Source organism: Dipodomys merriami, unplaced genomic scaffold, assembly GCF_024711535.1.
Source record: "Dipodomys merriami isolate MVZ:Mamm:240054 unplaced genomic scaffold, mDipMer1.0.p SCAF_49, whole genome shotgun sequence".
NCBI classification, from domain to species: Eukaryota; Metazoa; Chordata; class Mammalia; order Rodentia; family Heteromyidae; genus Dipodomys; species Dipodomys merriami.
In genome coordinates, this window is record NW_027206057.1 from 9,701,339 (window position 1) to 9,715,537 (window position 14,199).

The window sequence follows — 14,199 nt, forward strand, 5'->3', positions numbered from 1 at the left end:
CTATATCCTCCTTCTTGGGATGCTCATGTTTACTGAGACTGCTGTCCTTTCTCACAAGAGAAGCTTATTTCTGGGGCATCTCCAGAAACGTACATAGGAGAGAAGCATCAATTCTATTTTTGATAATGTGGAATTTGCTAGAATTTTGCAGAGGATTGCAGTAGGTGTAGCAAGAATGGTTGGAGTATGGAGATGTGATTATAAAAATTCAAATGAAACATTTCTGCCTGTCTTGGCTTCCCCTCCTCTCCGGAAGGCTCTCATGCATAAGAAAATGACAGAGAAAGAAAGTGTGTCCAACTTGGAGCCCAGATTGGCTACAGGGTCTTTAGAAAAAGAGAAATTTTCTGCCAGGCGCTGGTGGCTCAAGCCTGTAATCCTAGCTACTCAGGAAGCTGAGATCTGTGGATTGTGGCTCAAAGCCAGCCCAGGCAGGTAAGTCTGTGATTATTATCTTGGACCACCACAAGTTCAGAAGTGAAGCTGTGGCTTAAGTGGTAGAGTGAAAACACTAAAAGATAGTGCCCAGTGTCTGAGGTGAAGCCCTAGCACTGTCCATCAAAAAATGGGGGAGCTTTCTGTGCCTTCAAGAACTCATGATTCCGCAGTCTATCCCCATCCTTTGTACAGTGTGCACTGGTGCATGGGTCTACAACCAGACATGGTATAAGGAAATAAACTCTCTTCAAAAACCCAGGTGGCCAGCCGTGAATTAAAGATGCCGATGTCAAATGTCCACCTGCGTGGGACAAGCACAGAAACAGTGCCTAACACAAATATCTCTGGAGGGTCTGTGGTGGCAGACCTTAATGGGCTGGCAGTAAAGGTAAAAACCACATCTGTGACATCAAAGTCCTTAAAGTTCCCAGAGCCAATCTGTAGGTTGGGCTCAGATGTAACATTTGCCCTTCTCCTGCCTCTCTCCTCCAGTGTCAAGCTCAATTGGAGCTATAGCACCCAGCAGTTTGCCTGTGCTGCAAACACACCTCTATTTCTCCCTCGCTCTTGCCACTTTACTGGTCAGCAGTCCTTCTAACTCTGTCAGAAAGGTCTGTAGATCTTTCCACTGCCATGTTATGTTATTATCACCTTGAGTCAGACACTTACCACAGATTTGGAAATGGTTTCTGTCTTTCTACCCCAGCTCTGTTGTCTTCCACTCTGGCTTCTTGCTACCCCAGCAAACTTCCCTGTAATGTAAGACTACATTTGAAAGCAGTGGTTTGTGGTTTGTCAACCATTTTTTCTGTTAATTCCTAACTTCGCATGGCTTCTAAGGTTCACACCTGATATGTGCATGTGCATGCCTGTACCACAGGGCACTTCCACTTCACCCTCTTATGGGGTGGTCTCCTGCTTGTCTGGGTTTCTGCAGCCCTCTTACATAAGCCCAAGGGAGGACATTCCATGTTGTTTTGAAACTGGCATCTGCTTGAAATTGTGATGATGATTTGAATTTAAAACATAATCCCTAATTCCTAGGATGCTTGTCAAGCTCTTATGAAGCGCCTTGAACCCATCATCAACAAGAATCCTGGAGGAACTTGGAAAGACTGGGTGAGAATTGTAGATTCTCAGAATTTTTTGTTAGATAAAAATGGGGCAATTACGAAAATAGTTGAAGGGCTACCATCATTGCAAAATGAGAATCAGAGGCCTTCTTCATGTAAAAATCCTATCAGAATATAATGGAAGAACTCTTTCATCCGAGAGATGTTTCTATTATAGAAAAGAAAAAGTTATTTCTGTCATAACTCCTGCTTTAGAATTAATGAAGCTAAGAACTAATGAACTAAGAACTAAGCTAGAACTAATGAATGTTGCATCCTGTAAAACCTACTTTCTGGTACTTTCTGTTGATTCTTTAGATTCCTCTATTCCTAACATAGAAAAGCAACAGTGCAATCACCTCTATGAAGGTAAAAAGTATGCAGGTACTCTAACATAAATAGAAAGCAGGCCCCTGAGTATGTGTGTAGCAGGCACTGACATGGAAATGCCTTCTTCCTCTGGTACACTTACACTCTAGTTGAAAGAGAAGCCACACATTCTGAGGTCAACTAGCAAACATTTTAAACTAATAGACTACAAATTACCAAATGGTATGGAATGTATTTGTAAAATCTGAGACCATGTGTAATGATTACTATGGAATATTACTTTTGCATGGTTAAAATCCCAGTCTAGCTGGGTACTGGTGATTCACACCTATAATCCTAGCCACTTAGGAGGCTGAGACCTGAAGATTGCTGATTAAAGCCAGCCTAGGCAGGGAAGTCCATGAGACTCTTATTAACCATTTAAAAAGCCAGAAGTGGAGCTGTAACTGAAGTAGATATCTAGCTTTGAAGAATAAAAGCTCAGGGACAGCTCTTAGGCCCTGAGTTAAAGCCTTAGGACTGACATATACCCTTCTTCCCCAGCACACACACACACACACACACACACACACACACACACACACAGAGGCCTATTCAAGTATTATTTAGTGAGTTTCACTTAGAAATGATTCCAAGGCTGAGGAGTGGGGTAGCCCAGTAGTAAAACATGTACTTAGCATTTTAGAGACCCTGGGTTCAATCCCCATCACCATCCCCCAAAAGTTTTCTATTTTTTCATCAAGACTCATTCTGTAGTTCCTATTTATGAAAGCTCTCCATCTTTTCTGGGCATCTTTGTTTCTGCCTTTGCCCTAACTGTGTAACCCCCTAAAAGCTGAAAGCGGCTGGATGAAGAAAGGTGTAGGAAAGTCTGTTCTCCACCACCCATCGCACAATGCTGATGTTCAACTCTCTCCTTGGCCTTCTGTAATGGTTACATGGCTTACCTTCTCTCCTAGACCTGAAGACTTGGCCCTAAGAGTCATTTTTCCATTTAGTACTCAATTGTATGCACTTGCAGAGTCAGGGAACCATTTACTGTAAATGGTACAAGTTAGCAAAATTATTCTCCTCCACTGAAACTGCTACAGATATATGATATCAAAATTGAACACACAACCAGCCATTGTTTCCTAAAATGGCCTGTGCTAATAGGCTAAGTCTTTCCAGATGACTGAATGAATTTACTCATAAGCGGAATATGTATTGATCACTATCATCAAGTCTATAAGTTTAACATACCCTGGAGGTCATTTCCTGTAATCATATGCACTGAACAAACACCATTACTACTTTCAGTGAACCACAAATGCTTGTGTGGATGGACAGTGTTAAAAGGAACAGATTCATCTCAGTTCTGCCTAGTTATTGCCACTGATAGTTTAACACATGATCAAAATTGAAGTCTTGAGGAAATCTCTCTGCAAAACACCCTTTTTTTTCCCTTCACAGGCACAGGCTGCTTTTGATGAAAGCATTAGCCTTTCAGCTGTTGGATATTTCAGGTAAGTATTCTTTTTAATTCAGTTTCATGTTATGGAAAACAAAATGGTATCTTGAGGAAGAGTTTTAGTTCTGTTTGCAATTTGGCATACATTGATTTTGTACCTTCAATTAACCTACTGTTATAAAGAGTAATTAGCTACTAATTCATCCAAGTGTCCCGATAGACTTCTGCTAGGAAAAACATGCATATAAATGAAAACCAGTTGAATGATAATTCCAATCCTAGTGAGTGGTATGATAAGATTCTTGAGGAATTGTGTGGAATCCACATCAGTGGTTGACTCTGTGGGAAACACCTTTGGTTCCCTTGAGTTAAGAAACAAATGAGGAGGGATACAAATTAAACTGCACTTATGGCAGGAGCTGTTCACATCCCCTAGACTGCAGAAGGAAATTTGATGACAACTCTGGTGTCAAGATGTGAATCAATGAGAAATGACACACGTTGGAGAATAGTTTATCTGATTATTTAATGGAGAGCTGATGCCATCAGAAAACAGAGTGATAAGAGAGGGTCTTAACCTCATTTTGTTGTGGCAGTCCTGGGGCATTGACTGATGAGCAGGAATGGGCATTGGAAGCATTTTTAATGGACATCTCCAGGCTTGGGGAACTAGATGACTGTTGGTAGAGAGGACTCTCAAGGAGCTGCCATCTAATTCCCTGACATTCACCTGGAATCCTTACAGAAAGAAGAGTAGGGAATAGGCCATCGAGTCTGATAGTAAGGACATAGAATGAGAGCCAGGGACAAGCCTCTCAGACAGAGGTGAATCCTGGAGTCAGGAAATCAAACAAATCAAGCAAGTATGTACCTTTAACATCGTGATTGATGTGAGATAGAGGTTGAGTATCCCCAATCTGATGATGGTAAGATTACATTACATTGGCTATAGGCAGTAGGACAAGTAGTCATAAAGTAAGTATATAAACCTCTAGGAGTAAGGATTCACTGATCAGGAATAACTGGTGTTTTTATTCAACAATACAGGTTGAATAAGATGCAAATACTTAATTTTTCAATACATTTACTAAGTATATGTTATGGGTATTCATATCACCATACAAGTGTATTCCTCTGACTTGCTCAGCTCCTATAGTCTGTTCAGTCATCATAGTCTGTGATTACTTGATCATTTAACAATGTTCCTCAAGAATGTGTTTGTTTCAGGGGTTATGAGTCAAATATGGACTGGGAGAAAGGTGAGGGGCATCCCTTCGAATACTATGTCTATGGAGCTGCCTGTTCAGAGGTTGAAATTGATTGCCTGACAGGGGATCATAAGGTAGGTACTACTGAAAATGTCTTCCAATGTACTTGCATGCACCTGAAGTTTACACTTACCATTTATTGGAGGAAAAATGTGATTTCTCTATATTACTTGGAGAAAATAGTCACATACCAACTTACCTTTCAAACAATGGGTAGTTCTTCTAAGTTTCCCCATTCTTCTATTTTTTTGGGGGGGGGTCCAGTCGTGGGGCCTGAACTCTGGGCCTGGGCACTGTCCCTCAGCTCTTCAGCTCAAGGCTAGCGCTCTACCACTTAAGCCACAGCACCACTTCTGGCTTTTTTCTTTTTGCTTATGTGGTGCTAAGGAATCGAACCCGGGCCTCATGCATGCAAGGCAAGTGCTCTACCACTCAGCCACCTTCCCAGCCCTCCCCATTCTTTTTAAATGAAACAAAATCTCACCTCTTATATGATAATGTTGAATGATTGCATAGGCACCCATAATCTGCAGGCAACCACCAAAGCCAGCCCAGGGCAGGCAATGGTCAGGCTAGGAAATACTTTACCAAGATAGGTTCTTCTGTTTAGATAGCTTTAGGGATTCCATTTTTCTTCTTGTACCTGGGTCTTTAACAGTAAAAGAAGTTATTTACTTGTTCTGTCAATAATAATAAATAATGATTAATAATTAAATAGAACTTCAGGGATCCTCACAAATGTTTTTTTTTTTTTTTTGGTCGGTCGTGGGGCTTGAACTCTGAGCCTGGGCGCTGTCCCTCAGCTCTTCAGCTCAAGGCAAGCGCTCTACCACTTGAGCTACAGTGCCACTTCCGGTTTTCTGGTGGTTTATTGGAGATAGGAGTCTCACAGTCTTTCCTGCCCGGGCTGGCTTTGAACCTCGATCCTCAGATCTCAGCCTCCTGAGTAGCTAGGATTACAGGCGTGAGCCACTAGCACCCGGCCTCACAAATGTTTTGTGGCCGAACTATTAGGCTAGTAATAATATAGTCCAAAACCATACCCAGAAGCAAGTTGTAGTTCTTGATATACATATATATATATGTATATGTATATATATATATATATTCTTTGATTTGACATCTTAGATTGTAATATGTTTTCATTCACAGTGTCCTCTCATGTTGTATTAACTTAACATGACCATAAGCTTAATCTTGGAAATTATGCATAATTTTATTGAATCTGCATGGCTTGTCTGGATTCTAACTCAGTCTAGATTTATTTCAGGGAATTTTGGACTAGGGAAAAGCAAAGTGACTCTAAACATAGCTCTCTAGTTTGAGGGAATTCTCTCACACTGATTTCTAAATCCCTGTATCTTCAAATAGAAGCAAAACATATTGGAGTTTTTTATATTTTGTATATACCTTGGTTTTATTAGGATCTAAGAATGAGTTGGTAATTAATCTTCTGCATTGGGTGTGATGGTGCATTCTGTAATCCCAGCATTTGAAAGGATGAAGCAGGAGAGTAAGAATTTGAGGCCAGTCTAGGCTATAGGGAGACTTTGCAAAAAAAGAAAGAAAGAAAGAAAGAGAAAGAAAGAGAGAGAGAGAGGAAGGAAGGAAGGCAGGAAGGAAGGAAGGCAGGAAGGAAGGAAGGCAGGAAGGAAGGAAGGAAGGAAGGAAGGAAGGAAGGAAGGAAGGAAGGAAGGAAGAAAGGAAGGGGAGAGGGAGAACAGGAAGGAAAGAAGGAAAAAATAAAGAATGAAGGACAAAAAATTCTCATAACTTGAACAATCTTAAGAGATGTGATAAATAATCTAATCGTAAAAACTAGAGCTGAAGTTCAGATTAGGTATTAGTGGCAGGCAGAATATCATCATGTGACATTCTCCCAGAAGGCTTCCCTTGGAGGCCTGTATCTCCACCATTTTCTTTGTGTTAGTAGAATTTCCCTCATCCCTGAAAATTTGTTCTCACCTGAATGCACACCTATATATTACCTATTGCTGTGTAATAAATGAATGAAGACTGATAAATATTTATTGGCTCATACTACTTCAGAGGATAGGAATTAGGGAAGGGAATGGGAACAACAAAATGGGGAGACAAAGGACAAAGGGTGAACCAATGCAACAGTAATACTCACAAGACAATATGTTGGAAATTAACTGTACAACTTGGGGGGTAGGGTTTGTAGGGGAAGGAAAGTGGACGAAAAATGAGGGAGGGAGTAACAAGTTCAACAAGAAATGTACTCACTACCTGATGTATGTACCTTTAACACCTCTGTACATCACCTTGACAGTAAAATTAAATTTTAAAAACATAGTAAGTCAATAGAGTCTTCGCTAACTTTAGCATACCTCCACTCACCTCCAGTTGAGGTTACTTGTCTCCTGCAAGGGAGTCTTGCTAACTAGTGTCCAAAATAACTCTATAGTTCATTGTGTCTTTCAGTAAGAAATGTGAGTACCTAAAGTTCTATTTTTCAATTTTATTTCTTTCATCTGGGGTACTGAGGTTGAACTCAGGGTCTTACACTTACTATGCAGTCACTCTACCGTGAGCCATGTTCTGAGTCCTTTTTGCATTACTTATCTTTGGAATAAATCTCATGTTTTGTTTTGTTTCTTTTAACCAGGGCCACCTTCCTCCTATTTACTACTTCCTGAGTAGCTCGGCTGATGGACATGTGCCACCATGCCCAGCTATTGATTGAGATGATGTAATCCACCACAACTGGCATAATGTTTTACTATAGTCAAACAGGCTAGATCTTTGTTTAATTTTCTTGTTAAAATTTATTAATCAGAAATCAAATCTGCAAGTCATGGCAGTGATTTGCAGGTAATGCCAGCAGCCTGGCTTGGCCTCCTTCCTTCAGCTTTCATTTTTTTCACCCCCTAGGTAAACAGATGACAGATCAAAGACCTTTCACTTGGACTTCCTGAACTCTAGACTTTAGTAAACATCACTGAGCCAATTGGACTCTGTATGTTGCAATGAACTTTAGCCACAAAGTATTGCATCACCAAAGTATTACTCATGATAGATATTGCTCATTATAGATATTTTCTTTTATTGTGTTATTTATTAGGTTTCTTGTAGCGGATTAAGCTCAATCTATTGTCTGTATCCATAGCTTAAATCAAAATCAATCAAATACGTTATGTTCTTATTATTTCCAGGAAAAATACAGATTATTTCCAAGAGGAAGAAAAAAACAATCACATGGTGTAAACTGGTTTAGAGTATTCATTCCTTTAAATGTTTTACGTTGTAGCCAAGCTTGGTGGCAAACACCCATAATCCCAGCTACTCAGGAGGTAGAGATCAGGAGGATTGTGGTTCAAGGCCAGCCTGAGACAAAAAAACATAGGCACTATACAAAAAGTAATGAAAGCAAAATGTATTGGGGATACTCAAGTGGTAGAACACCTGCCTAGAAAGTAGGAATCCCTGAGTTCACTCCCCAATATGACCAAAAGTTTTACATAATAAAACTTGTCACATAATAAAATGTTTGTTGTTTTTTTCTCCTGGTACAATATGATCCAAAAGAAAAAAAATGTTTTATGCCAATGCTAGCCTAGCAGGAAGTTTTTTTTCAGCTTCTCTTTACATGATTTACATTGAAATAAACCGGTGATTTTTTTTTTTATTACTAGAACATCAGAACAGACATTGTCATGGATGTTGGCGACAGCATCAACCCAGCCCTTGACATAGGCCAGGTATGTGTAACTAACTTGTTCAAACTGCTGTGAAATCTGCAGGAAAAACATTCTATTCTGCTTACATTCTGCTTACTCTGCCTGTTAGCCAACATCTTTCTGTTCAGACCAGCTACAGAACTCAAATGACTTACTATTTAAAAAGGGAGAGGAAACAGTTATTTTAGGTAGTTTTTGAAGAAATATACAATCTGCAATTGAGAACTGGCCTGAAACAAGACCAAGCTAGAGGGTACCTCTGGGCCCTGAACCTGTGGGGTATAAGTAAATTAGTACCAAGTGCTGAGCATAGGCACACAATAGGAATTTAAAGTTGAATTAGGATACCATACTTCAGTTATAGCAGTAGCTATTGAGAAATAGCCTGTGGGATAATGTTCTTACCCATAGTTATTTTCTTGTGCCATTTCGGCTTGAATTCAGGACCTGGGAACTGTCCCTTAGCTATTTTGCTCAAGGCTAATGCTCTACTACTTGAGCCACGCCCCCTCCACTTACAGATTTTTGATGGCTAATTGGAGATAACAGTCTCACAGACTTTTTCGCCCAGTCTGGCTTTGAACCATGATTCTCAGATCTCAGCCTCCTGAGGAGCTAGGATTAGGCATGAGCCACCAGCATGTGATGCCCACAGTTATGTTTATGTTCAGATTTTAAATAATTAACAAAATTGAAAAATTTCAATGTCTAGCATGGAAATTTACCAACTCTGGACTTGCATTTCCATGAAGAAAAAGTAGGTTGTATCTTTGGAGAGTCACACACTCACCAATGACAGGGGACCTGCTTGAACTGCCTCCGCCTGTGGGAAACTCTATTCTCTAGCTCCAATTTGCAGGAAAATATATCCTCTCTCCAGTCATGGCTTTGTGTCCTTGGAGAATGGGGTGATGAATCTGTTAAGTGGAGAAATCAACCAAGGCTTCAGGGAGGAAGTGAGGATGGACCTGATAGTCAGGAAAGACCACTTGGGAAGAAAAGTGAAGAAAATCAACCTGAAGAAAGACCCAAATTGCAGCACACCTGTATTCACATCACATTGGCTGAGGACTATGTGTCTGTGTTTGAGTGAACCAGCTCTGAAGCTGGGGCTACAGGGTGGATGATGGTCTTGTTGATGAGGAGTCTCCAAAAATAGTTACTTAGCTTCATATGTAGAAGTGATCTGACTGAGTTTTAGGATGATTTACCTAATAGCATGATAACTCCTTACCTATTGGTAGAAGTGAGAAATGGAGATGTGGTCATAGGAAGGAAGTAACCTAAGAAGAAACTCCAAAATCATTTTTTAAAATGTTTGGAAAGGCACTTTTGCTGCATGCTTATGTCCAGGGAGAAAGTGTAGAGAGTTCCTAGTGTATTCCTTCAGGTTACAAGGAGCAGAAACATTTAATTTGTTGCAAGACCAGCCAGCTTGTGAGTGAAGACAATGGACAAGGTGATGGAGCTCTCATCCTGAAAGCCTACTATGAGGGCAAATCAGTCAGTGAGAGCCTTGGTCACTTTGTCTGCATTAAAGAGGAGGGTGTTTAGATGATATGTAAGCACTCTTCTACAGCAATTGTTTTAATGACTACACCAAGATCAGAAGCCCCATCATTTGATTTTGAATGTAGCACCAAATGCGATGGGAAGAAATGCTCTTAGGAAGGCAGGCAGGGACATGCTCCAGGACACCCCGGAAATCCTCTTCAAACTGAAATTTTAAAATTCAAAATATCCCAGTGTGAAGTTGAAATGATACCTCCTGTTGACTGTATCTTCTCATGCGCATAAATTCCTTTTATTTTTGTCACAGATTGAAGGTGCATTTGTTCAAGGCATGGGACTTTATACAATGGAGGAACTGAAATATTCTCCTCAGGGTGTTCTGTACACGCGCGGTCCAAACCAATATAAAATCCCTGCCATCTGTGACATCCCCGCTGAGCTGCACATCTCTTTTTTGCCTCCATCTGAAAATTCAAATACCCTGTATTCATCTAAGGTACGTGGTCTTCTACGAATAGATGTATGTTCGTATCATGTCTGTGGGGTGGAGGGAAGGCTGCATCCATTTTCGTACCTGGTTGTTCAGTGGTTTTACCAGGGTTTTGAAGAAAACCCCTTATTATGCGTGTTACTTACAAACTAGTTTAACAACACGATTTTTAATGCTTTTTGTTTGATTGGTTGAGATTTTTTTTGTTTGTTTTTGTTCTGTTTTGGTTTTGTTTGGTTTTGTACTGCTGGAGACTAAACTCAGAGCCTCTCAGTGCGAGGTAGGCACTCTACTACTGAAACCCTCCTCCCTGGCCCCTTTTTCCATTGATTATTTCCAAGATAGGGTCTTGCTTTGTGTGAGGAATGACCATCCTCCTTCTTCGTGCCTCTCTGTGTTGCTGGGATGATAGGCCCATCTTACTGAACCCAGCTATGTGCTTCTCTGAGTAGCTGGGAAAACAGGCACATGCCACAGCTCCCCGTCATTGGTTGAGATGGAGTCTTAAACTTTTTTTGGCACAGGTTGGCAATCCTTCCATCTCTGCCTCCCAAGCAGTTAGAATTACAGGCTTGAGTCACTGCACTCAACCTAACAGATGTTTTAATTCTTCTGAATCTTGGAGTCTGACATGAACTGCTATTACCACATGTCAAATTTGTCTTTTCATATTATAATAATTACCTTTATGCCTGTGTTATTTTTTACTTTATTTAGACTCATTTGTCTAGGTTAGAATTCTAGGAATGGGAATATTGGATCAAGAGATTACCTTTCTAATACAGGTAGGTACAGAGTAATATATGTGTGTGTATATACAGATATGTATATGCACGTGTATACATCGAGGGAAGAGAGAGTGTATCTGTCTATGTGTCGTAATCCAGAGGGCTTGCTTTCCTCAAGGGTCTGGGAGAGTCTGGGGTGTTCCTGGGGTGTTCGGTGTTTTTCGCTATCCACGACGCTGTGACCGCAGCGCGACAGGAGAGAGGCCTGCAGAGACCATGGCAGCTCAGTAGTCCTCTGACCCCAGAGAAGATTCGAATGGCCTGTGAAGACAAGTTCACCAAGATGGTAGGCCATTCTCACTAAAAGGAAAAAAATTATAGAATTCTGAGCTTTTGTTAAAGTTTCTTTAACTCATCACTATAGTTTTCCAGATGACTAGAATCCCTGAGTAGACTGGCCTTTGTGCATGTGCCTGGGTGGTGTCTGTGTGAACTGCACTGGGAGTGCCATTCTGTGCCACGTGGAAAAAAAGAGGACTCATTCCCCTTAGCTCATATTCCTTCCCTGTTTTGCTCCTTTCCCAGGGCATTTGCTGAACTCAGTGATAAGAGTTTGGGAAATATACCCTAAACCTAGAACCCTCACCAAGAATACTGTCCATTCCAATGGTCTCTCTCCACTCTCCCTTCAAGCAGGCTCTAGGCGGGTACAATGGCAGGAATCACTCCTGCATCCGCATTCCACTCAGCAAACAGCTCAGCTCCTCATGGTTATATTCAGTGGTGAGATGTTTGATGTTAGAAGGAAGGAAATGCCATCTCCTCCTTTTCAGGGGTGAGGTGCTAGCTTGTAGCTTTCCCTGGCTGAATCTCTCCTGGGACCTTCACAGCTCATATACCATTGCTCCCCAGCCTCTCATTACCCTGGATGGCTTCTGGTGGTTTGGGGCCTACTTTATGTTTTGCTATTTCTCACCATTTGTTCTTTTTATTCAGATTCCAAGAGATGAACCCGGGTCTTATGTTCCTTGGAATGTGCCTGTGTGAATCAAATGCAATCTCCTGGAGTAAACAGAATGACCCTGGAGTAAATAGGGTCATCTATCCAATCTCTATGTGCTGAGATGCTAGATATGAAAACCAGATTCTCATGCTCAGAAATCATTCCACAGAATACAGCTTTTATAGGAACCAATTTAGAGTGTTCCAATAAATTTGACAGATATACTTCAACAATTTATAAATTGTAATGGAAATGGAATAAATAAGTATTGGTTTCCACTAGGATGATAATCTGTCCCTTAGCTTCATCTAGCTAAATGGAATAGATGTATATGATTCATATTGGCTTATGTCTATCAACAGAAATTATACCATCAAATGAAAAGTAGTTTAATAAATAATTTGTTACAAGTACAAACTGTAAACTTGTCATCTTTTCATTTGCTCCTATCTGTTATTTCCCCCCCCCCACCTTTTTTTTAAATGGTTCTGAGTATCGAACCCAGAGTGTTGTACCTGCCAAGTAAGCACTTTGCCACTGAACTACACCCAGGACCTATCCCCCTTTATTTTAAGAATATTTCTGTAGCTAAAGAGTGTCTGACCACATGGCAGGGGAGGGGGGTTTGAGGGAGCAGATAAGTTGGAGTTCATCAAACTACAAAAATTCATACTTTAAAAGATACCACTGGTGCTCAAACCTGTAATCCTAGTTACTCAAGAGGCTGAGATCTGAGGATTGTGGTTCAAAGCCAGCTGGGGCAGGAAAGTCTGTGAGACTCTTATCTCCAATTAAACACCAGAAAACTGGAAGTGGCATTGTGGCTGAAGTAGCAGAGCACTCGCCTTGAGCTGAAGAGCTGAGGGACAGCGCCCAGACCCAGAGTTCAAACCCCACGACCACCACCAACAACAAAAAAAAGATACTAATCACTAAGAGATTGAGGACTAAGGATGCATTTGTTTGATAAAGGTCCAGTATATATATGTATGATTGACACACCCTTTTCCAACTGTCAATGGGCAAAGGAATTGATAGACATTTCTCCAAATTTACCACTAAGCATATGACAAAATGTTTCGAACTATAGTCATTAAGGAAATGCAAACCACAAAGAGACATATTTCACACAGCTACGACAAAGATGGCAGTCATCAGAATGACTAATCATGAGTGGACAAAGATGGCAGTCATCAGAATGACTAATCATGAGTGTTAGAATAATGTGGAAAAAAGAGACCAGAAGAAGATGGAAGAGATCTAGCTGGGCTATATGTGAGCTCTCTCTAAGAAACCAACTTTCTGCAGTTCAGGGAATAATTCACTATGGGAAAAAATCACACCAAGTGAGCCATCATAGTACAGAGATTCTGCCTAGCGAGAAAAAATCCAGGCACTTTGCACCAGAAGACAGATTTGAGCACAAGCCGCTGCCATGTGACCAGCCAGACAAGGGCCAAACAATCGGCCGGAGACAGAGGGCCCGCATCTCTTTACCCATCTCCACTGTGGACTGAATGATCATGAGCCGAACTCCATATGCTGCTGACCACTGCTGACCCGGGCCAAAAAGCCAAGGGAAACGGTGAGTCTCCCCACTCCTTCCCACAGAACAGCTCAGGGAAGGCAGCCCACCCCTCTCCACCATCAAAAAAGAATGCCATATTGGATACTGGCATAAACTCCACCATAACAGCTAGCAGAGATAACTTAGGACACAAAAGCAGCAGGCAGCACTATTTTTCCTTAATTGGATCTGTGAGAGTCAGCTCTGCCCAGTGGAAGGCTGCCCAGCCCAGAAGTGCAATCACTCTTCACTACCTGGTGAGCACAGAGAGGCAGCCACCACCCCTGCAGGCAGCAAAGGAATTCCACCCATACCTCAGCCGACCTGGCAGCTCAGCCAACTGCAGGCCCAATGGCGGCTCCCCAATTTGGGAAAAGCCACTGACTCCAGACAGGGCCAAACCCTAACCACGCCCAAGCTCAGTCCCAGCAGCAAGAAACTGCAGTCTCAGCCACCTCCTCCTGGCAGCACAAAGCAAAAAGAAAGCAGATTGAGCTTTTTAGTCTGGGAAGAAGATCTCAAAGTCCCCAAGCCTGAACTTTTTTCTGTGCACCCACAAAGGTGATTTGAGAAACCAACCAAGCAACCGGGAAAACCGAC

At 41.4% G+C, this 14,199-nt stretch overlaps 1 protein-coding gene across 2 annotated transcripts in view; it reads left to right on the top strand.

The window, feature by feature from the left end:
• Aox1 (aldehyde oxidase 1) overlaps positions 1-12,449 on the top strand; it is a 65,715-nt gene extending 53,266 nt beyond the window's left edge. The window contains exons 28-36 of one of the 2 annotated variants that reach the window (XM_069995770.1): positions 698-826; positions 1,483-1,557; positions 3,333-3,385; positions 4,558-4,672; positions 8,255-8,320; positions 10,119-10,307; positions 11,033-11,086; positions 11,208-11,375; positions 12,026-12,449. In XM_069995770.1, the coding sequence (XP_069851871.1) occupies positions 698-826; positions 1,483-1,557; positions 3,333-3,385; positions 4,558-4,672; positions 8,255-8,320; positions 10,119-10,307; positions 11,033-11,086; positions 11,208-11,375; positions 12,026-12,076 (900 nt within the window). In that variant the 3' untranslated portion in view covers positions 12,077-12,449. The remainder of the gene's footprint in view (positions 1-697; positions 827-1,482; positions 1,558-3,332; positions 3,386-4,557; positions 4,673-8,254; positions 8,321-10,118; positions 10,308-11,032; positions 11,087-11,207; positions 11,376-12,025) is intronic. The other variant, XM_069995771.1, reaches the window with a different exon arrangement.
• The last annotated feature ends 1,750 nt before the right edge of the window (positions 12,450-14,199 follow it).